Here is a 22,034-nt window from a genome sequence, read left to right on the forward strand (position 1 = left end):
AGACGCCATTTGGATCAGTAAATAACAAAATAGGACTGTTAAAGAAAAAATAAAGATGCAGGTTGGGGAGCAAGGGGGGGGGGGTAAAAGCAGCGCACAAGGGATAGATCAAAATGTGGGTGGGATATAGAGAGAGTGTTGTAATGAAAGGTACTCGGTAATCAGGTTCTAATATTTATTGAATACAGCCCCACAGGGAGTAGCTTCAGTTAGGTTCAGCAGGAATGATGACAGTTGGGAACCGGGGGAAAGGAGAGGAGGCATTACAATGTTGGGAGAGCCAATGGGAGGGGGTATACACAAAGGATGCTCTCGCGCAGGAGAGTCCAGGCAGTTACTGTCACGCGCTGGCAGACGCGCGTGACAAGAATGCAAGTTGATTACAACACATCTTCCTCTCTTGGATGTTTAACAATTATTCACAAACAAAGTCATCAAAACGTTTGGGTCTGTTGATAATTCTACCAAACCTTCCTATGGGACAGTGGTGATCTGATGCGACCTCAGTGTCTGAGTGGGGATCGCTATTGGTCCTACCAAACCTGTCCCTGAGTGCTGACTGTCAGATGCGACATCGGAGTCAGAATGTGAATCACCCGGTAAACAACCTTTACAACGAAACTTTTACAACGCACTACCATTACAACGCGGTCATTACAACGCAAACCATTACAACGCATTGCGCTGGGGGGCGCTCTAGGATAGGGAATAGGTTAATTTACTATCCAATAACCTTCCCTAGTGTCCACGGGGACTGGAGTTGGATTAGTAAATTAAACTATTCACTATCCAACACCCAAAAGCACTATGCGTTGTAATGGATTGCGATGTAAAAACCACGTTGTAAAGGCAGGCGTTGTAATAGCCTGCGTTGTAACGTCATACATCCGAATCACCCTCGCCACTCTGATCAAGCTCAGGAGCGCGCAAGTTGATATCCTCAAACTGGTCCGATGAGCGACACTCTGTGGAGTCAGTGGTGAATGATGTGATTTAGTACATCTTCAATAGTCGAACAGCCTCTATTGCTACTTGGCATGTTACTATGGGCGTCAACTTCATCACCGTAATCCACCCACAGATCTTTACCTGTACTGTTGGATTGGCTCAAGCCTGAATCATCTCTGGTGGTTCTAAAGGACTGATAATGGTTGAGCTCACTCCTAGTGGAATGACATTTAGCTAATCTGTTCAAGTGCCAAACTTTCCCATCGGTGAGTCTGGCAGCGTTGTTGTATAATTTGCTAATGTGCAGGGGGGAAGTGAATCTACTTACTCCCTTCCTAGTCCATGTCTGGAGTCATACCAATCTTTGTAGCTCATCTGTGCTTTTTCTATGCTGTTCCTGATGGTTTCAGGTGACCATTCAATTTGTTTGGAGGCTGGCATCCAGCCTAAATCTTTGCTCAAGGGTTGTCTGCTTATCATCAGGACAAAGGGTGCCAAGTTGGTGCTGGCATATGGGGAAAATCTAAACGCCCATATGAGTTTGAAGATTTCTTCTTCCCAGTTGAGATTTGCATTCGGGGATAGTTGAATATGTCCTTTAATGACTCGGTTGAAACGTTCAACAAGGCCATTACCTTCAGGATGATAGAGTGAAGTGGTGAGGTGGGTGATACAATTTCTTTCTAAGAACGATTTAAAATGTTATAGATGAGAACTGAGGGCCGTTATCAGTGAGCAAGAATTTGGGCAATCCCTCACTCAGAAATAGCTTGTCAAGAAATGAAATGACTGAAGAACTGTCGGTGCATGATACAATTTTTATTACAGGCCATTTTGAAAAATGATCCATGACAACCAGGATATACTTGATAACTCCATCATGACCTTCAATGGGTCCGGTGATGTCCAAGCCAATCCTTTCACATGGCATTGTTGGTGGCTTGATGGGAGACAGAGGAACTCTTGAAGTTTTCAGACTCTTGTCTGAGTCATTGCAATCCACACAATCTCGGATTAGGATTTCTACCTGTTTATCGATTCCAGGCCACCAATAGTTGCATCTGACTCTTTGTTTGGTCTTTGAGATACCTAAATGACCTATATGACATAAATTGAGTATTTTGTTTCTGAGTGTGAACGGGGCTATAGTTTTACCAATTCTGTACAACACCCCATTTTCCAGACTAAGTTTATTCCTTATTTCCCAAAAGGCTTTGGTATTATCGTCCAGATGCTTTTTCTCAGGCCAGGAACTCTTGATATATTCGCACACTGTAAGTAGAGTGGGGTCTCTTGACATGTGTCCTTTCCATTCTTCTAACGATATTCCATCAAGTTCTGAGTCGAATAGCAAGGCTACTTTCTCAGCATCCTCTTGCTTGTTCATGACTTCTTCGTGGGGTAGGGGTAACCTGCTTAGGAAATCAGCTACCTTGTTCCTGACCCCAGGCCAGTATTGGACCGTATAGTTGAAGTCCAGTAGTTTGACTGACATTTTGCGGAGTCTGGGGGAGGCATTCTGCAGCCCGGATGCCGAGAGGATCTTGATCAATGGTTTGTGGTCAGTACGCAGGCGTATGTTGAACCCCCAAATGTACGCTCTGAAAGAATTTAGAGCCCAGGAACAGGCAAGCATCTCGCTTTTAATCACTGAGTACCTTTCTTCAGCTGAGGTGAGTTATTTTGACGCAAATGCTACGACCTATTCTTTGTTCGCAGCATCCTTTTGAGCTAGTACAGCTCCGAGTCCCTTGTTGCTGGCATCGGTTGTTACGATTATTTCTGCTTTGGAGTCAAAACCTTTGAGAAAAGGTGCATTACTGATTTCCTTTTTAATGGAACAGAAGGTGTTCAGACAATCAGTAGACCATTCAAATTTACTTTTGTTCTTGAGTAGTTGCCTTAAATTGTACGTCTTCTCAGAGAAGTTACGAATGAACTTGGAATAGTATTCGGTTAGACCCATAAGTGCGTGACAAGCATGCAAGTTGATTACAACAGAGAGCAGCATGGGGGAGAAGCACACAACAGAGTGGGCAGGAAAAGAAGAACGTGGAACACAGGGGGAGCGCTTCAGAGAGTGAGCAGCATACATGGGTAGCAGCAACATGGCCAGCAGGAAGAGAAACAGATGAGAAGAAAACAACATGTACCATAGGGGCGGGAAGCGAAGTTAATAAGAGATAAAAAGGCAGCGTGGGGGTATTTGGATGGGCATACGAACGAGAGGCAGAGAGCTGGAAATCCCATGTATGCTCATGGAGTGCTTCATCAAAAAAAAAAAAAAAAAGTAGTTCCCTAAAAAACACAGATGTGAAACGGCTAAGGGTGGGCGGCCAGCTACGCTCCGTGCACAGATTGCACGTAGTGCCGTCTCCTACGCATTTTGCGTAGCGGGCGTAGCCAGGCGGCACTACGCGCGCTCCGCAGACGGTGCGTAGCCGGCCGCCACCCGCCTCCCTCCCGCCCTCCCTAAATACTTAAATAAAAGGATAGTAAGCTTTTAAAAACACTTACCTTGTCTGCAGCGTCCCCGGGGCTCCCTCTCGCCGTCCCGCGATTCGCGCCGCCATTTCAGATACTAATGCGCATGCGCGGGCGGCCGCGCATTTCTCATGAGAAATGCGCATGCGCGGGGGCCCGCGCATGCGCATTAGTATCTGAATCGGTGGCGGCGCGAATCGCGGGACGGCGAGAGGGAGCCCCGTGGACGCGGCAGACAAGGTAAGTGTTTTTAAAAGCTTACTATCCTTTTATTTAAGTATTTAGGGAGGGCGGGAGGGAGGCGGGCGGCGCGTAGCTCCGCGGAGCCCCACTCCGCACACTACGCCCAGGGTTAGAAACGGCACAAGTAAGTCAAATCAAGAGGATGGTAAAGAGGCTTTGGTCCAGGGGAAGGAAAAACACAAGATGGACAAGGCAAACCATTGAAAAAGCCGCAAGAAAATGAGACTGGCAATAAAGTGGACCAATGGTAAGCAATGGGCGGGCAGTACGCTCTTGGTAAGCCCATAATAGATGTTTCAACTATACAGCAGTGCCGTCATATAGGCTTGACTTAAAAACGATACTCAGAAATCTATAATACTTACCAAAGAGTGTAGAGGACCTTCATAGTTCGGAGATGAAGAAGACTGCCCTCCGTTTCTCGACCACACCGTTGTGCCTGCTACATAACGGGAACAAGCATTAGTTGTATACTGTAACTTGTTTTTGAAAACAAAGGCAGTAGATTAGACGGATAACTTAGTCCCAAACATAGTGTGTGTGTATATCTATACTACTATTATAAAGAGAGAACTGTGAACCTTTGAGGCGGGTAAACTCGGGAACCACAGCGCCAATCCAAACACCCAATACATCATTGGAATTGTCAGGGTCTGCAGAGCGACATAGGCTATATACCACCAAAAAATATACGTTCTTTAAAAAATATACGTTAAAAAAAAGTAGTCCCTTGGAAGTAGCGCCGGCCGTGTGCGCTAACGACGTGCGTGATGACATCATCAGGAGCGCGGGGAGGAGCGGCGGACAGGAGCGCGGAAATTAGCGGCGGACAGGAGAGCGGAGTTTAGCACACAGGACCTTGGGGAGGAGCGGTGAACTTTTGCCGACTGCGCGGTGGGCTGAGGTAGGTGAGAGGCGCCCGTGGTGGGCTGAGGAGGTGGTTGGGGGCCTGGGTTTGGCGGACTGCAGCGGACAGGAGCGCGGGGATGAGCGGTGAAGTTTAGCACACAGGACCTTGGGGAGGAGCGGTGAACTTTTGCCGACTGCACTGTGGGCTGCTGAGGAGGTGGTTGGGGGCCTGGGTTTGGCCGACTGCAGCCGACATGAGCACGGGGAGGAAAGGTGAAGTTTAGCGGACAGGAGCGCAGGGAGGCTGTAAGCAAGCCTGATTGCCCCCGGACAACGTCGGGACGGGATATATATATATATATATATATATATATATATATATATATATATATATATATATATATATATACCAGTGGACCCCAAAACAGAGACCTCTACCAGTGGACCCCAGCAAGGCCACAGTTAGCAATGTTGCTATCACCTTCCCCAGATGGACAACAGCCTGCTGCTAATTAAATACTACAATACCGACCAATAGCCTATCCCCATCCATCATGGCACTGGACACTAAAATTAATTTGTCTGATGTTTTACCTCTAATTTTTGTTCCACTTCCCACATACCCAGATCCATCCTTTTAAACACCTAAACGTAACCACTCAGTTACGGTAGTCTTCTGTACCCCTTGTTGGTATATACATCATTTGTGGTAGAAAAGCCTGACTGTCAAAAATATATAGCAAACCACGCTTCTTTAATATATAGGACAAATCATTTTCCGAGAAGGAAAAACTATATAAATATGCAAGCATTGGTGGCTTAATGAGCCAAGATGGGGGATGCACCTTGAGAGTGCTCCCAGACCCCTCCGCCATCCGCTCACATTCCACCCGTCCAGATGGCCATCCAGCCCTGAAAATCGTCGCCACTCCAGTGCTGCATTCCTGGCTGTGTCCCTGGTTGTTAGGAGCCCTGTGTACCAACGCTTCGCCGAGTTTGGTCGGCTGGCCAGGATTCCCACCTAAAATGGCGGCCTCCCTGAGCCGCAACGTCTGCCGCCTCCGGACTGTGCTGCCTGGTCTTCCGTCCGGGTGCTTGAGGAAGGAGGAGCTCCCCTGAGGTCGGAGCGTCTGGTGGTGAGCCGCCTGTGTCTCCTCCCTCCCTCGCCCAGCTGTGATCCTGCGTGGGCGGCCGCGGGTGCTTGGTCCTGCCCGCCGTTGCTTGTGAGGGTGCACCCGACACGGGGCTGCCCCTCTCCCCGTGCTTGTGGGTGGACACCCATAGCCGCGCCCGGCTCCTCGGTGGCGCTGCCGCAGTACCGGCGGGGCGGCGGGGGCTGGGGATTGACGGCGGTTGGATCCTGACTGCCGCTGCCTGGCCTGCGTGACTGAGGGCCCGGCGATCGACTGACCCGAAGACTGGTAAGTCCCAGCAGCGGAGAGGGGGGTCCTGGGTCAGCTGAGGGGATGCCCTCACGTGCGCAGGCGGCCTGTTGGGAGTGTGGGACCGGGCCACGGGTGGTGCTGCTCCTCATCTCGCCCTGCCGTGTCTCCTCATCTCCTGTGTCCGCAACCGTGATCCGGTTTCCTGAGCCCTGGCACTGTTTCATGGTATTGCGCTGGGGCCGACTCTAGACTCCTGGCTGAAGGAGGCCTGGAGGGGTGGTGCAGGCCACGTCCATCGAGCGGCGAAAGGCTCCTGGTGAAGACCCTCCGCCACCCCTTGCCCCCAGCCTGCCTTTGCCTTGCCCGGAGCGGTCTCAGGGCCTACTGGTGTGGGATCCCCCCGGACTGGCCTTGAAAATCCGACTCCGACCGCTTCACCTCCAGAGGTGGCGGTGACAGGGAAAGGGGTATTTGGACGCATCTAGCGAGCAGCATGAGGAACTGCGTGATGGCCTCCCCCACCGTCCCCCTGGCCTGTGTCTGTGGTGCCTGCTAGGGATTGTGGTACCTTTCATATGGAGGCCTGGCTGCAGACCTCGGATCGGCCTCCCACCACGTTGCTTCTGGTTGAAGGTAGGGACCCGGGGAGGTGGAATCTGCTGCACACACCAAGCGACGTGACGCCTGGAAGACCTCTTCCTTCACCTGCCCCCTGCTTCTACCCTGCTCAAGTGGCACCCGGTGTAGTTTGTAGGCCCGAGCACGGAGGCCTTACTGCTGCCTTGGGACCAGATCTTTGTGTCATTGCCATTAGGGTGCAGTCTGGCCTGGTGGGGGGAGGAGTGGGGGTGGAGGGTGGAGCCGGCCGCATATACAGAGCTGCGGATGGTCTCCTCCCCTGCCCCGGTTGTCTTTTTGCTCTTGTGCCTTCCGGGGTTGATCGCCGGCCTCCTGCTGTGGAGACCTGAGAGGAACCTCAGGCCCCCCTGCCCTTTTGGGTGCCACCATGGGCCAAGACAAACCAGCCAAGACCCTGGCGACCCAGACAAAAATGGACCGTTGCACCACTACAGACACTGGGGCGACCGGGGGAACCGCGGACAGAGAGACCCCACCGGCCGCAAACCTGTCTTCTATCCTTCAGGCTATCCATGCCTCGCAATCCTCCATGGAGGGCAAGATCGCGGAAGTCCGGTTGGACATGACCCTCATCCGGCAAGACCTCCGAAACGCCATGGCCCAGATCAAAGAGACAGATGTCGAATTTCCACCGTGGAGTGGAAGACGACGTCCAACAGTTTAAGGGGTAAGTAGCCCGTCTCCAATCACACACCCAGGAATTGCGCTGACGGGCGGAGGAAACAGATCCCGCTGCAACAACCTTTGCCCGGTGGTCTTTCCGGAGGGGGTGGAGCAGGGCCGTACAGCAGAATTCATGGAGAAGTGGCTGCGGTCATGGATTCCTGAAGGCTCCCTCTCCCCGTGGTACGCGAACGAGCGGGCTCACTGCTCCCTTGATCCTAAACCACCAACAGGAGCGGAACCCAGACCGGTCATAATGCGGATTCTCAACTTTAGGGACCGCAACTCTATCCTGGCCAAAGCCAGCAAACAGCAGCGTCTTCGATATGACAATAACGAGATTATGATCTTCCCGGATCACACTTGGGAGGTCCAGGGTCAGCTCCGCTCATTTGGCGAAGTCAAGCAATAGCTACGTGCCCTTAACATACAATATAGCCTCCTCTTCCTGGCACGCCTGCGAGTGGTGTTCTCCAGCAAGAATCTATTCTTTGACACTCCTGAGGCTTGGACTTGGGCTACGGAGGAGCGTCCCCTAAGGACCAACGACCAGAGTCCATCGCCTGGTGGTGTGGATGGTGGGTCCACCTGCCTAGAGATTCCTTCCCCCTGGCCTCAACGCAACCGCTCACGTAGGCGCCGTGGCCAGAGGCGAGCTGAGCCTGCTCAGACTTCCCCATTGGGCCCCTCTCGGCAGGCGGCGCCGCTCCCTGGAGAACACTTGGTTGTGAGACGGTCTGGCTCCTCCGGCCGCCTGGACCATGGGAGTGCCTCGCCTCGGCCTTCACTGCTGGACCTCCTGGAAACAGTTCTTTCACGTAGCCCGATGCTTCTCAGGGACCCTGCTTCAACTCGTCTCTGCCTGCCGGGTCTGGCTCTGCAGCCGGAGGGGGCGCATCGACTCATCATTGCTTTAACTCCCGACGGACTTGATTATGCACATCCGGTCATGAAGGGATACTGCTATGCAAAAATTTCCGGATCCAGTCTGACGCCTGGGGATATTCTAAGGTAAGGAATCTAATACTAACTACTGTTTCTTACAGATATATCGTTACCGAAGGTAAGTAACTTGTGCATCTGAAAGAAACAGGTTAGTGTTAGATTCCTTACCTTAGAATAGATACCCCAGCAATACCAACCCCGGTGGTGGGTCTGCGAACCAATAATCACACCAGAAAGTCCTGGAGGACGGAACGGCCAAAGAAGCCATCCTTCAGGACTTGGCTGTCCAGGCAGTAGGGTCTTTTAAACGTGTGCAGCGAGGCCCACGTAGCTGCCTGACATATGTCCTGCAAGGGGACTCCCCGGCCCAGGGCAGTAGTAGTCGCCGTGGCCCGAGTGGAATGAGCCCAACAGGAGGCTCCTTTTTAGCCAAGGAGTAGCATACTTTGATGCACAAGATGACCCACCGAGAGATGGTCCACTTGTGCACCGCCCGACCTTTCTTAGCGCCCACGTAACCAACAAAGAGTTGGTCATCCACCCGGAACTGGCGAGTGCGATCCAGATAGAAGGAGAGCGCACGTTTTGGGTCCAGGCGGTGGAGCCTCTCTTCCTCTTTCGAGGGATGCGGAGGCGGAAAGAAGGTGGGCAAAGTGATTAACTGCCCGATGTGGAAGGCTGTGACTACCTTGGGCAGGAAAGAGGGTCTAGTCCGCAACACAACTTTGTCCGGATGGACAGAAAGGAAAGGAGGTTTAGAGGAAAGAGCCTGGAGCTCACTCACCCTCCTGGCAGAGGTGATGGCAACCAGGGAAGCAGTCTTCAGAGTAAGAAGGCGGAGAGGACAGTTATGAAGTGGCTCAAAAGGAGCGCACATCAAAAAAGTAAGTACAAGGTTCAAGTCCCACTGAGGCATCACGAATGGAACAGGAGGGAACATGTGTGTGATGCCCTTCAAAAACCTATTTACAATGGGGGACTTGAACAAAGATGGCTGATCAGGTAGCCTCAAGAAGGCTGAAAGGGCAGAAAGGTAGCCCTTGATAGTGCCCAGAGCAGAGCCCTGCTGGGCAAGAGAAAGAAGGAAGAGGAGAACTTCAGAAAGGGGTGCAGAGAGAGGATCCACAGCCTTTGCTGTGCACCATGCCACAAATTTGTTCCACCTGCAGGCGTATACTGACTTTGTGGAGGGACGCCTGGCTGCCAGAATCACAGTACAAACTTCAGGAGGCAAGTCAAATGGCCTCAACTGTCGCCGCTCAATCTCCAAGCATGGAGGTGGAGACTGGACAGGTTCGGGTGGAGGACCCCCTGCTGCTGCGACAGAAGGTCCTCCCGAAGAGGCAGACGAATCGGGGGATCAACAGACATACTGAGTAACTCGGGATACCAGTACCTTCGTGCCCAGTCCGGAGCCACAAGGATAACTTTGGCCCGGTCGCGCCTGATCTTCTTCAGCACTCTGGGCAGAAGTGGCATTGGCGGAAAGGCGTAAAACAGACCGCAGCTCCACTCGCGGCGAAAAGCGTCTCCGAGCGAGTGCCGCCTTGGAAATTCCAACGCGCAGAACTGATGACATTGCGCGTTCTCTTCGGTGGCGAATAGATCTAACCAAGGCTCTCCCCACTGCTGAAAGAGACCTTGCGCCACATCCGAGTTCAGACGCCATTCGTGATCCATCATGCACCGACGGCTGAGTTCGTCCGCCCTGGCATTCAGAGAACTTGCCAGGTGTTGAACCACCAGGGTCACGCCCTGATGTTCCAGCCACTGCCAGAGGCGCAGAGCCTCCTGGCATAGGGTCCACGACCCCACCCCGCCCTGTTTGTTGCAGTACCACATGGCGGTGGTGTTGTCCATGAACACCTGCACTACACTCCCCCGGACAGAGGGGAGGAATGCCTTCAGTGCAAGCCGGATCGCCCGCAGCTCCAGAAGGTTGATGCGGAGCTGGGACTCCGCCGGAGACCAGAGGCCTCTGATCTCCGCCTCTCCCATGTGGCCCCCCCAGCCCTGGAGGCACGCGTCCGTCACAACTACGTGCTCCGGTTGGGGTAGGGAGAGAGATCTACCACTGACCCAATCGCGGTCTGTGAGCCACCACTGCAACTGTTTAGCAGTGCCCTCCGAGATCAAGACATGGTCGGACAAGTTGCCCTGATGCTGGGCCCACTGAAACTTCAGATCCCACTGCAGAGCCCGCATCCGCCACCTGTCGTGATGCACCAGAAGGATGCAGGAGGCCATCAGCCCCAGCGTCAACCTGACCGAGACTTGGGATAACGGCTGAAAGATCAGAATCATAGCCTGAATATCCCGAATCCGCTGTTCGGGAGGATAAACCCGAAAGTGCGCTGAGTCTAGAACCGCTCCGATGAAGAGGAGCTTCTGAGAGGGACACAGGTGTGACTTTGGCACATTGATGGAGAACCCCAGCAGGTGCAGGAGGTCGGCCGTAGTCTGGAGGTGGCTGACGACTGTCTGGGGCGAGCCCGCCTTCAACAAGCAGTCGCCCAGGTAGGGGAAGACTGAAACCCCTAACCTGCGCAGATGAGCTGCGACCACCGCCATCACTTTCGTGAACACCCGTGGGGCGCTGGTAAGGCCGAAGGGGAGCACGGTAAACTGATAGTGCTCGTGGCCTACCGTGAACCGCAGGTAACGCCGGTGGGCCGGCAGGACGGGGATATGAAAATAAGCGTCCTGCAAGTCCAACGCTACCATCCAGTCTCCCGGGTCCAGGGCAGCTAGGACCTGAGCTAGTGTCAGCATCTTGAACTTCTCCTGCCGGAGGAAGCCGTTGACGTTCCGCAGGTCCAAGATAGGGCGTAGGCCCCCTTTGCCCTTCTTGGGTACCAGAAAGTAGTGGGAGTAACAACCACACCCTACTTCTGGCCCAGGAACGCGCTCGATGGCCCCTTGGCCAAGAGGGCCGTAACTTCCTCTCTGAGAAGTGTCAAGTGATCCCCTGACACGCGGTGGCATGGCTGGAGGGGTCATCTCGAAGGGGAGGGAGTAGCCCCTTCGGACGATTTGCAGCACCCACCTGTCCGATGTAACAGTGCGCCAGTGGAGGTGGTGATGGCGAACCCTGCCTCCCACTGGCGTCACATGGGCCTGAAAACTCGGAAGGTTTCGAGGCAGATGCTGCAGGGGCAGGTGTGGACTGGCCACGCCGTTGTCCCCGACCGCCGCCACACGGATTCCACGGCTGCCACCGCGCTGGATGTTAGACTGCGGTGCGTGGCTGGCAGCACGTGTGGGGGCGCCCCTTCCTTGGCCACGAAAGGAGCGAAACGCACCCGTTTGCTGGCGTGGGGCTGAGAGGCCCAAGGACTTGCCCGTAGCCCTGGAGTCCTCAAAGCGCACATGGTCTTCCTTGTCGCCAAAGCGGCAACGGCCATCAAACGGCATGTCCATAAGAGTGTTCTGGACATCAGCCGAGAAGTTGGCGGACCTCAACCAGGCGTGGCGACGAATCACCACCGTTGTTGCCATCGCTCTGCCCAGTGAGTCCGTGGTATCCAGCCCACACCGGATGGAGTACCGTGCCGCATCTCGACCCTCCGCAAGGGCTTGGTTAAGTTTAGCCCGGACCTCCTCCGGACATTGTGGCAGCACGTCCGCAATCGTGTCCCACAGAGAGTGGGTGTAGCGGCCCAAGAGGCATGCGGTGTTAACTGACCGCAATCCCAAACTTATGGATGAAAATACCTTTTTTCCGTACTGTTCATACATCTTGGATTCCCAATCGGGGGGAGGCGACGGGAACGTGGTCTGGGAGTTAGAGGACCAGGCTCTCGGGGGTTGGGTGGGTGGACAGGAAAGCAGGGTCGCCCGGAGCCGGGCGATGGCGTCTGGCCATGTTCCTATCTACAGGCTGACCTGTAGCGGGCCTGGACCAGGTGCCCAAAAGAACGTCAGACAAGGCCTCATTAAACGGCAGCAGAGGCTCGGCCGAGCTTGCCTGCGGTTTAAGGACCTCAGTGAGGAGGTTAGTCCTCACGGCCGCGACGGGGAGCTCAAGATGTAGGGCCTTGGCCGCCAGCATCAACACCACACTATAAGCAGCCCCCTCCTCCATAGCCACGGTGGGAGGGGAGACAAAACCAGTGTCTGGCGAGGTATCCAGACCACTGGCGTCCCCTAGCTCTCCTGACCAGTCCTGGTAGGACTGACACTCCCATGCCAGAGGGTCTTCAGACCCCTCCCAATCCCCCTCACCACCCATCTCCTGATACTCAGGACCAAAGGATGGGGCCGGGTCATAGAAGTAGAAATCTCCCATCGGCGTCGGATACGGCGCAGAGTGCGCCGGTCCGGTGCCTGACCCGAACCGAGGGTGGGATCGGGGACGGTGCCGCCCGAAGGCGGCGCCGGGGGCGACCCCCTAGGGGCCGGCGCCGGCGAGGTCTTGAGGTCGACCGGCGGCAACCCGGATCTGGAACTGGATCCTGCAGGAGCCTGCGGCGCCGGGACCGAAGTCACCGGCGGCGTCGGGCCGAAGCACCGGCCCGTAGGGACTCCCAGTCGGGGCTGCAGAGCCCGAAGGCGCCACGGAGCCCGACGGAGGAGTGAGCGACCTCATGGCCGAGAGGAAGGCCTCGATCTCCTCCGGCGTCGCGTGCTGCCCAAGAACCGTCAGGTATGGAGCAGGCTGTGACGCCCGAGGCTCCGGCGGAGCCGCGCGGGCGGTGTCGCCCGAACCCCCGTCCGCGTCGCACGACCGTCGGGGGAAGTCGGAAGAGCGATGATGTCTCTTCGACTTCTTGTGCTTACCTGAGGAGCCTGAAGACCGTGGACGACTCCTGGAGCCATGGTGGCTCCGACCCCGCGACCGATCCCTCAACCTCCTCGCGGACCGGGACCTCGAGCGGTGCGGGGCCGACTGCCGGAGCTCAAGTCGCTTGCGGGACCGATCCCGTCTAGCCTTAGACGTCAGGGCTCGACAGTCGGAAAATGCCTTGTCGTCATGGTCGAGGCCTAGGCAATGAAGGCACCGGCGATGGGGGTCGGTAACCGACATCAGTCGGTCGCAGTCGATGCAGGGTTTGAACCCGGGCATCCCTACCGGCACCGTCGGAGTCGTATAGACTTCGAAGTAGATAAAAAATGATCGAAAAAGTTTAGTCAAAAATTGACTAAGGGTACCACTTTTTCCGGATCGGCGCTTGCTGGCGCGGAAAATAGAAGAACTGACGTCAGCGCGCGAGGGCGGCGGCTAAGTACTTCAGCGACGTCATTCCGGTGCAGACGACGGACGCAGAGCCACAGACGACGCCAAACGACGCGCAAGGGTACTGCTACGCAAAAATATCCGGATCCAGTCTGACGCCTGGGGATATTCTAAGGTAAGGAATCTAATACTAACCTGTTTCTTTCAGATGGGTGCGTTCTCGGACCTGATGCCGGCTGCTAGCAGACCCCCGGATATATGGGCTCCACTCATTTTTCTATTCCTACATTGTTTAGCTGCCCTCGATGACTCCCCTATACATTCCCCTACATCTGACGCTCCAAATGCCAGGGAAAATGCCGCTGGAAGCACCCCTCTATCGAGTCAGCCTCTCAGTGGCTCCCTTCTGGAGTCTCGATAATTGCCTTCTGAGATAGTGCAGAGTGTCCTGGTCCGTAGGGCAGGACATCCCCTTTGTGGTTCGTTCTTCTTTCCTTTATTTTACTGTGCTCTGTATTTGATGGTGTGATTTGTGACTGTTTTATTACCGCAATGCAAACCTGTATTATGTTGCGATTTTAATTTCAATAAAGGTTTTTTGAAAAAAAAAAAAAAAGAAAAACTACGACTACAGAGAGGTACGATACAAGGGTGCTCCCTTATTATTTCTTCTATGTCTAATCACATTAGAACCACTGGCAAATGTCATGGCTCAAGATCAAAATATTAGCAGCACTCACATAGTGACAGGTGAACATTGAACATATGGCAATGCATTATGTACACCACATACTCCTCACACTATTGAACATCTTGATTCATGCACTCATAACCATGACTACTAACATCTCAGAGTTCTGGGGATACAAAATAAAGTGGGACTGCCAATGCCTACTCCACAACCAAAGCCTCCCTAGGAGAAAATGGCCTTTAAAGGGAATAAATAGTAAAAGAGGACTACAAAATATGGTCAAGGGCAACGTACGTCAATTATCGGAAAACAAAGCATTGGATTTTCCAAGGTGATCAAAATTGTAACTGTCTCCTTAGGGTAGAGTGAACATTGCACCCAGGTTTAATTACATGTTCGGGATGCCACCATTCGAAAATCCCAAGTGACCACCAAAGGACAACAAAAAAGAGCATCAAATATTTCATATGAGGCTAACTGAGCCTAGAATAAAAGCCCTAAAACTACATGCAGCCACCATGGTTGGAGGACACACCTCCCACACATTGAGTCACATTGGTTGGCACATTAGTTGGTGTCAGAGTATTATATGTTACTGACACACATAGAAACATCATCCAGCACACATATAGAAAAGAATATACTGCACTGGGGGGGGCTAGATATGTATGTACATGTTAGCCACATAGACTATCTGTAGGGAATTCAATCATATACTCCTCTCTATATGCATGGCACAGAGCACATTTACTGCTTAAAGTCGCAGGAGAAACACACCTGAAAGCGTCCAACAAAGCACTTTCGGTGGAACAGTGAAAATTACGATGATCGACATGAATAGAGAAAGGCATACTACAATTTAAGACGTACTAGCGACGGGATCAATCAAACCCTTTTAACCTTAAATTTAGAATGTAATCTACAACAATACTGGAGATGTATACAATTATCCCATTTCTTTAAATATGAATTAAGGACTACTCATACAATACTGCAGTGATAACCTATTGTCTGCTACATCCACACCTGGATGCTTTCAAAGATACTGCCTCAGGGCTCTACTCGACACCGATTGCTAACTTCTTCTCCCGTCCAAAATTCAGGTGCTCTCCAACACTGGTCGAAAACAAAGTTTGACATCAAATTCTGAGACGAAGACTGAAATTCTCTATCAGAGACTCACAACAAATGTCTAATAGAAGCATAGTTAAAATTCAGCTACCTGGAGGTCGTGATCCCTAACTAAGCTAGAGAAGGTTAAACTGAACCTGAAGGCAATTTGCTCGAAATGTTAATCCACTGACTGTAATATGGTATACACACTATGAGAGCGACCACAGAAGAAAACATGGCAAGGCATTACCATGCTCCTGACTGCCAAACTAGCAGTATTAAATAGCACTTCAAGCTTACCAAGACTATCCTCCCACATCAATAGATAGCTGTCTACAGCACTAGCAGTAGCTAAACCAGGCATTGTATGGTACTGTAAGATCACTGTACCGACATACCAGGCCTAGTTAGAAGACATGCACAATATTGTATCATGAACAAATTATATACAAACTCAACAACAGAATGGTACAATTTGACAAGGTATAGGGTACAGTTTTCAGACACCAAGGATGTTAAGATAGTAAGGATAAGATCCACCAGCGGAGTTCCCATTACTCATTCATTTGCGACAATAGAAGCAAGTTATTACTGATATAATGAACACAGGGTTAATCAGTGAAATATGAAGATGTAACATTATATCAGAAATATTATATATGAAAGGTTTCAAGTGGTGAAAAATAGGCGAAGACCGCGGAGGGGGCAACTTATACTGTATAGTTAGGAGTTCTGTTTTGATTGGAAACTTGTGCTGCTTCACTGGACCATTTTACACTTCATATATAAATGATGATTACATGTATGACATGTAATGATAGATAAACTAAACAAAACAAAATTGAACTACACAAAAAAGAAAAGCCATATTAAATAAATATTTACAGATGAACAAACTGGGCTTTGTAATCAATTGTGCCCTTTATGCCAGCATGTTCAGTGGCATAAGAGGCAGGGCTCGAAAAATTCACTGGACCCCTTGCATTCCAGTCAGATTAATTCAGGAGGAGCTATTTTTGGGTCCTACTAGTAGGTAGACAAACTGACATTTGACCTCTGCCTCTGAAAGCAGAGGACATGTGACAAGATAGCAAGATTTAAAGGCATCTTTATTGCTCACAAAGTAAATGAGCAATAAAAATGCTTTTAAATCTTGTTAACTTGTCACATTTGCTCAGCTTTCAGGGTCAGAGGTCAAGTGCATGTCACTTAGGTCAAGGAGATTTTGTAGGTTACTAGCCCTGAGAGGAAAACAAGTTCTGCCTCATTCCCCTCAGACCCAGAAACCTCGGATTCATTTAATTCTACTGATCTTTCAAGACTTGCCAGCAGTGGCCCCTTTTGGTTGGTTCTTCTCGCACATCTTGTATTAAGGTATGTAGACCCTGCACAAGGCAGCCGACATCTATAGTGTCTCATACATTAGATCACAGATCATATCTGCAATTTTCCCTGGGCCCAATGACAGCACCTTCTATGCTTTGTGAACAATTGTACATTGGTCCACAATTCCATTACCAAACTCTTTAGTCTTCACTGCATTTGTTTTTGTAACATGCCTGATGGGGAAATACTGGCACCCTCCCAGGATCAAATGAATGCCCAGAAATGTATTTATTGGTACCAAAAGCATGCATCATTGCTAATTAGCAAGGAAGAAACCAGATCTGCCACTTTAGGGGCTCTCAGACCGCTTCTTCCCAGAGTGACAAGTTTCTAGGTGTTATATACAGTATGAAATGCCATATCAGTGGAACTAGAATACGGCACCAAGCCAAATATGGCTAACATGGATGTGCAATGTCTGCACCATGCAAATTATAAACAGCCAGATATGGGCAGACCAGAAATGCTGGCTCAGCACTGTGTAAGCAACTTGCATAACAGAATAAGAAATATCATGTAGTCAGGACAAGCAAGGTGACCTGGGTACAGAATAGCTTGTTGAAGCTTGTCCAGTCAAAGTCAGATATGAATCCCTTTTGAGCTCCAGGTCTCATGTTAATGTGATCTATCTAAGCATGATATCTTTTGAAGTGCATACACATGAATTTATATGGATATTCATATATATTTTGCAACAATGCCCAACTTTGTACCTTAATATACGTGCTAAAAAGATGGATGGTTCTGGCGTTCCTTTTCTGCATGCATAACTGTGGAAGTCTAAACCTATAACACATAAATGATCAATCTAAAGGTCTGTAAACAGCTCAAAGTCTAGAGGTTGTCACGTAAGTTGCTGTATTCTGTCTCGGAAGATAGCGGCTAGCACCTGGAACATCTTGGTCTATAAGTTCGGTTATCAACCAAGAAGTATCAGTGAACTGGCAGACAGCAACAGTAATGGCGGATTAAAAAACTTTCTTCATTGGGTTCCTTCTTTTCGATCCTATTTCCAGCCTTACATCTACCAGAATAATTACAGAGGTTTCCAAAAGTGCCTCACAACTTATTAGTGCTAACATGTTGAAGGTGTGTGCTAACAGAATCTTTAACCGCTCCTCACAAAGCCTGTAACTGCCACAGTTTATTTTATTTTTCGAAGCAACTATTCCATCACTCTATCTGTCCTGACCAGTAAAGGAAGCTAGGCATTTTATTCTAAGGGCACCAAGTTAGGAATTCCTCACTTCTTGAAAATTAGGCCCTCCCTAACAGCGGCCATTTTAGAATCAGCACATTTGTATTCATTAAAGCTGTTAGGGCCATATGTATGAAGCAAATTCGGATACCATTTTGCAAATTTGCATTCGCAAACGCCGAAATTCGCCGAATTTCGGCGTTTGCGAATTTGCAAAATGGTTTGTATAAAGGAAAATATGGTGCAAAATAAGGAGTCACAAAATTTGCGATTCCTTATTTTGCAATTGCATTTAAGTAATCGCAAATTTTGCGATTCCTTAAATGCAATGTATGAAGCAAAAAAATTGCAAATTGTCCCTAAGAAATTGCAAATTACCACCAACTTCAAGTTTGTGGTAATTTGCGAATTCCTTGAAAAATGCAAATTTTGGCATTTTTCAAAGTGCCATGTGACGCACATACATGTGCACCACGTGCACCCATGCTTATTTCAGGGGTGCCACAGGGTGTCCTTTGGACACCTCTGCACCCTTGAAATTATTCTCAATTTGCGATTTTCAAATTGCGAATCGCAAAATTGAGAATAACTTCCCATTCATTACTATGGGTCTCCTGGCCCATAGAAATGAAAGGGAAAGTATTCCTTAACTGCAATTCCTAATTTGCTAATCGCAATTAAGGAATACTAAGAATTCGCAAAAAAATGCGAATTTGTACATACATACCAAGTTGCGATTCTGAAATAGCGATTTCTTAAAAATCGCTATTTCAGAATCGCAAATGGGTACCTTGATACATATGGCCCTTAGAGATTGCTAGTACCCAGGTTCAACTGTGCATAATGTATTATATCTTTAGATGATTTGCTCACACATGTATTCTCTTAACTTATACTCCAAATATTATTTAATCGCTAGACATAGGCACATGAGCATTTGACTACATAGCTGCATTATGGAACTTGAGTATAATATATGGAATGTGTAATCACCAACTCAGAGAAAACTAGTAATGTGGGGAAGCCAGGTAATCTAACCTGAAGGTTCACTTAGAGAAATGTACTTTTGGCGACTTGAGAACTTGAACATGAGATGATATTGTAAATTAATTTGTATGTAGAAAAGTCTGCTTTAGTCCAAGTATAATAGTATAGGGAATTCTGTCCCCAAGTAATTTTTCAACTTTGGGGCGGGGGTACTTCTTGGACAATGAATGCTCGCACATTGCCAGAAGTAAGCCAAGAAAATTATCAATCCAAGTTTCCAGATGGCAGCAACTCTCTACTTTAACGAATATAAATGTACCCCTTCAGAATACCACACATTCACAAATACACGTGTACACATTCCGAAAACCAGATTTACAATTGCAAATGTACGTATTCTTAGCACCACTGCATTAAAAATGCAACTGTACGGATTCTGAACACCACACATTTACAAATAAAATGTATGCAATCTGAGCTCTATGAATTTACAAATATAAATGTACGCAATGCGCATATTTTGAGAAGAGTAAAGCATTACAGATTATTGTACCTGAGAGCGAGGGTGGTGATCCGACAGGAGTTGAAGGGTTTGAAGAGAAACTGTTGTTGGTGTGATCTGGAGAATAAATCTTTAACAAGACAAAGAAAAGACAAGCGATTAATCCACCGCATTTGAAGGGAGACAAGAAAACTATGCATTCAGGTTTGCAACGCCGTAAAACCACTGAACGAGAATTAGGACATTTGACACTGATTATTCACCCCTGATCAAATCGATTTAAGGGTATGTGTTAAATATTAAGTAGCAAATATATCTGATTTGACACTGTAAATATTTGGAGAGTTACATTCTGCAAACATGTAATTACATTTTCTATTAACTACTTTAGTTTCCATCTCTGATCACACTTCGGCATACTAAGCACATTTACGTATAAAGGAGAAATAAACAAAATAAGAAAAACATCATTTGGAGACCCTATGTCTTATACTGTACATGATCAGAGTAACACATTTAAATTGTATGCCTTCGTTCTCATTGGAATGGTGACAGTAATGTTTCCTATCACCAATAACAAACTGTGGCTGTAACAGACCATTGGTGAGGAACATGAAGGCAGCAGTATATATACAAAAATAAGTGGAGTGCCCACACAGAAACAACTTCACACAAAATTGTGAGCATTAAATGTTAGAGTGCTTCATGTATCTAGAACCCATAACGCGTATATTACTGGCGTGGGTTATGACAAAGCCATTTTTCAAGACTGCTATATCATCCTTCATACGATCCCTCTAATTTTGAATCAGTACTCAACAGTGTCACAGAGCTGCACCAAAACATATACATACGGTTTATGCAGTTTCTAGTAAAAGGTAAGCTGAGTTTGCGCATGCTCACATCCTCCTTGCAATGTGAAAAGTTTGACAACTGTCTGTTCCCCCAATTAATACAAACACCAGATCAGTAGCCCGAGTCCTAAGACGTAGGCTCAGTTGTGTCCTCCATATTAAAGAAAACCCCTTAAAGAATTGAAATAAGTGTTAATGCTGAAATCCGAAATCTCAATATTCTTCTAAACAGTAAGGCATCGTTTAAAATATATATTTGTTCAAATGTATATGGTGTGGAGCTAGATGCAAACTATCCTAATTACATTATTTACTTAGTGGGGCATTCAGAAAAGATTTGAGACAGTTTGCAAGAATGGTGTCTCATTTAAGAAGGTAATAATATCAGAGCAAAATGATTATATATAGAGGTTTTGTTTAAGAGGTTACAGATGTGATGAAATATTGCAACAGTGATCCTATAGAACATCAAAGATGTGTGATGGCAAGGAAAACTGTCCTTTCATTGTTTAGTGCTGCCCTTCTTAAAAGCAAAAAGAGAGATCCTGCCCTCCCGTTAAATGTAGTTCACTATTCAAGTTTTTATGGTGACACAGGGGTTACCAATCTTTTCTTTCATAAGCTTATAGACAATCTAGGCCGTTATATATTTATGTCTTACTTTTTACTACATTGTCATTTTCATGGTCTCATATTTAACATGTATTTCAACCTGATGTCAGATACTTAATTGAACTATATTTGTGTGACAAGCCTAGGTCACCTAAGTTATGGTTTTACAGGTTTCTTTTCTTTGCAAATGTTTTACTCCAATGTCGTCATACCCTATATAATGTGTGTGTGTGTGTGTGTGTGTGTTTTATATATCTGCTACCTAAAATAACATCTTTGCACTCTTATGGAACAAATATAGGAATAAAGAAAAGGCTAGTTCAAATTCTCCAGCTCGGGTCATCTCAAATAAAGTGGATGAGGCTCTATGAGCCACCTATTGCAGAGTTGATTTAATTTGTAGATGACTTTGAACAAATCTAATTTTCAAGTTGGGAAGGTTGTCTTGAGAGCTTGGCAGACCATAACCCGTGATTCATCTGTACTCCTAACAGAAGGGACACATTTTGCTTCTATAAAGAAGGAATCTTTGCTACAGGAATTATCTTAGGTTGAGGTGGGCATGCGACTCTTGATCATGCTTCAACGGTCAGCTGTTTGCAGTAGTCTTGTTCATGACTTGCCTGAGGGAAATAGTCCAGGTCAGTGGTTTGGCCTTCCAATGGCTCCGCTAATTTCTGGAGGAGAGGACACAGATAATTCAGATGAGCAAATGTTCATCCTACCCTGATATCATCAACTGTGGAGTACCCACAGAAATCATCATATCTTCACTCCAGTTCAATGTTTCATGAAAGACTGCTAGAGTCCTATAATAGGACAAGAACTCTGTTGACACGTGCGCTAATTACATGCAGGTGTGTTTCAAATTCACTGGAATTGGTGGGAAATTTCTCCCGAACAGGGCTTTATCTAAGGTCTTCGATCAAATGGCCAGGAATTAGATTAACTTCAGTTCACAAAAGAGAAACTAGATATCTGATAAATAAATCATATGCAGGATTGGAGATAAGTTAGTAAAAATGATCAAACTGAGGTGGAACTGTATGCTTAATCAAAGTGGTTAAATAGAACACCTTCGAACACCGAGAGGAACGTTGGGGTGCATAAAGAGACAAAACTGGGTTAAAAGAGGTATTTTTCCGATATGTATACTAAGAACTTATTTCAGGGTTTGTATCCAGTTTTTAAAAACACTTCTCCAGGGCTTTTAGTCAGTTTACAGACTGGTTGACAAGGCTACTAAACCAAATGCTGTAAACGAAGGTTCTCCAATGAAAGGCTAAAGAACAGAAACATGTATACATAGAGGGATGGCAGCAACAAGATTGAAATATAAAAGTTGTTAAAAGATAAAAA

The 22,034-nt window shown here is 48.4% G+C and overlaps 1 protein-coding gene across 26 annotated transcripts in view; it reads right to left on the bottom strand.

Annotated features, from left to right (window-relative positions):
• TCF4 (transcription factor 4) overlaps positions 1-22,034 on the bottom strand; it is a 990,735-nt gene that overhangs the window by 65,093 nt on the left and 903,608 nt on the right. For 13 of the 26 annotated variants that reach the window (XM_078674835.1, XM_078674828.1, XM_078674842.1 and 10 more), the window contains 3 exons: positions 21,299-21,352; positions 19,261-19,339; positions 4,041-4,117 (listed from right to left, as the gene is read on the bottom strand). In XM_078674835.1, coding sequence (XP_078530961.1) covers positions 4,041-4,117; positions 19,261-19,339; positions 21,299-21,352 — 210 coding nt within the window. The remainder of the gene's footprint in view (positions 1-4,040; positions 4,118-19,260; positions 19,340-21,298; positions 21,353-22,034) is intronic. The other 13 variants (XM_078674839.1, XM_078674838.1, XM_078674849.1 and 10 more) reach the window with 1 other exon arrangement.

This window comes from Lissotriton helveticus, chromosome 2_1 (assembly GCF_964261635.1).
Source record: "Lissotriton helveticus chromosome 2_1, aLisHel1.1, whole genome shotgun sequence".
NCBI lineage: Eukaryota > Metazoa > Chordata > Amphibia > Caudata > Salamandridae > Lissotriton > Lissotriton helveticus.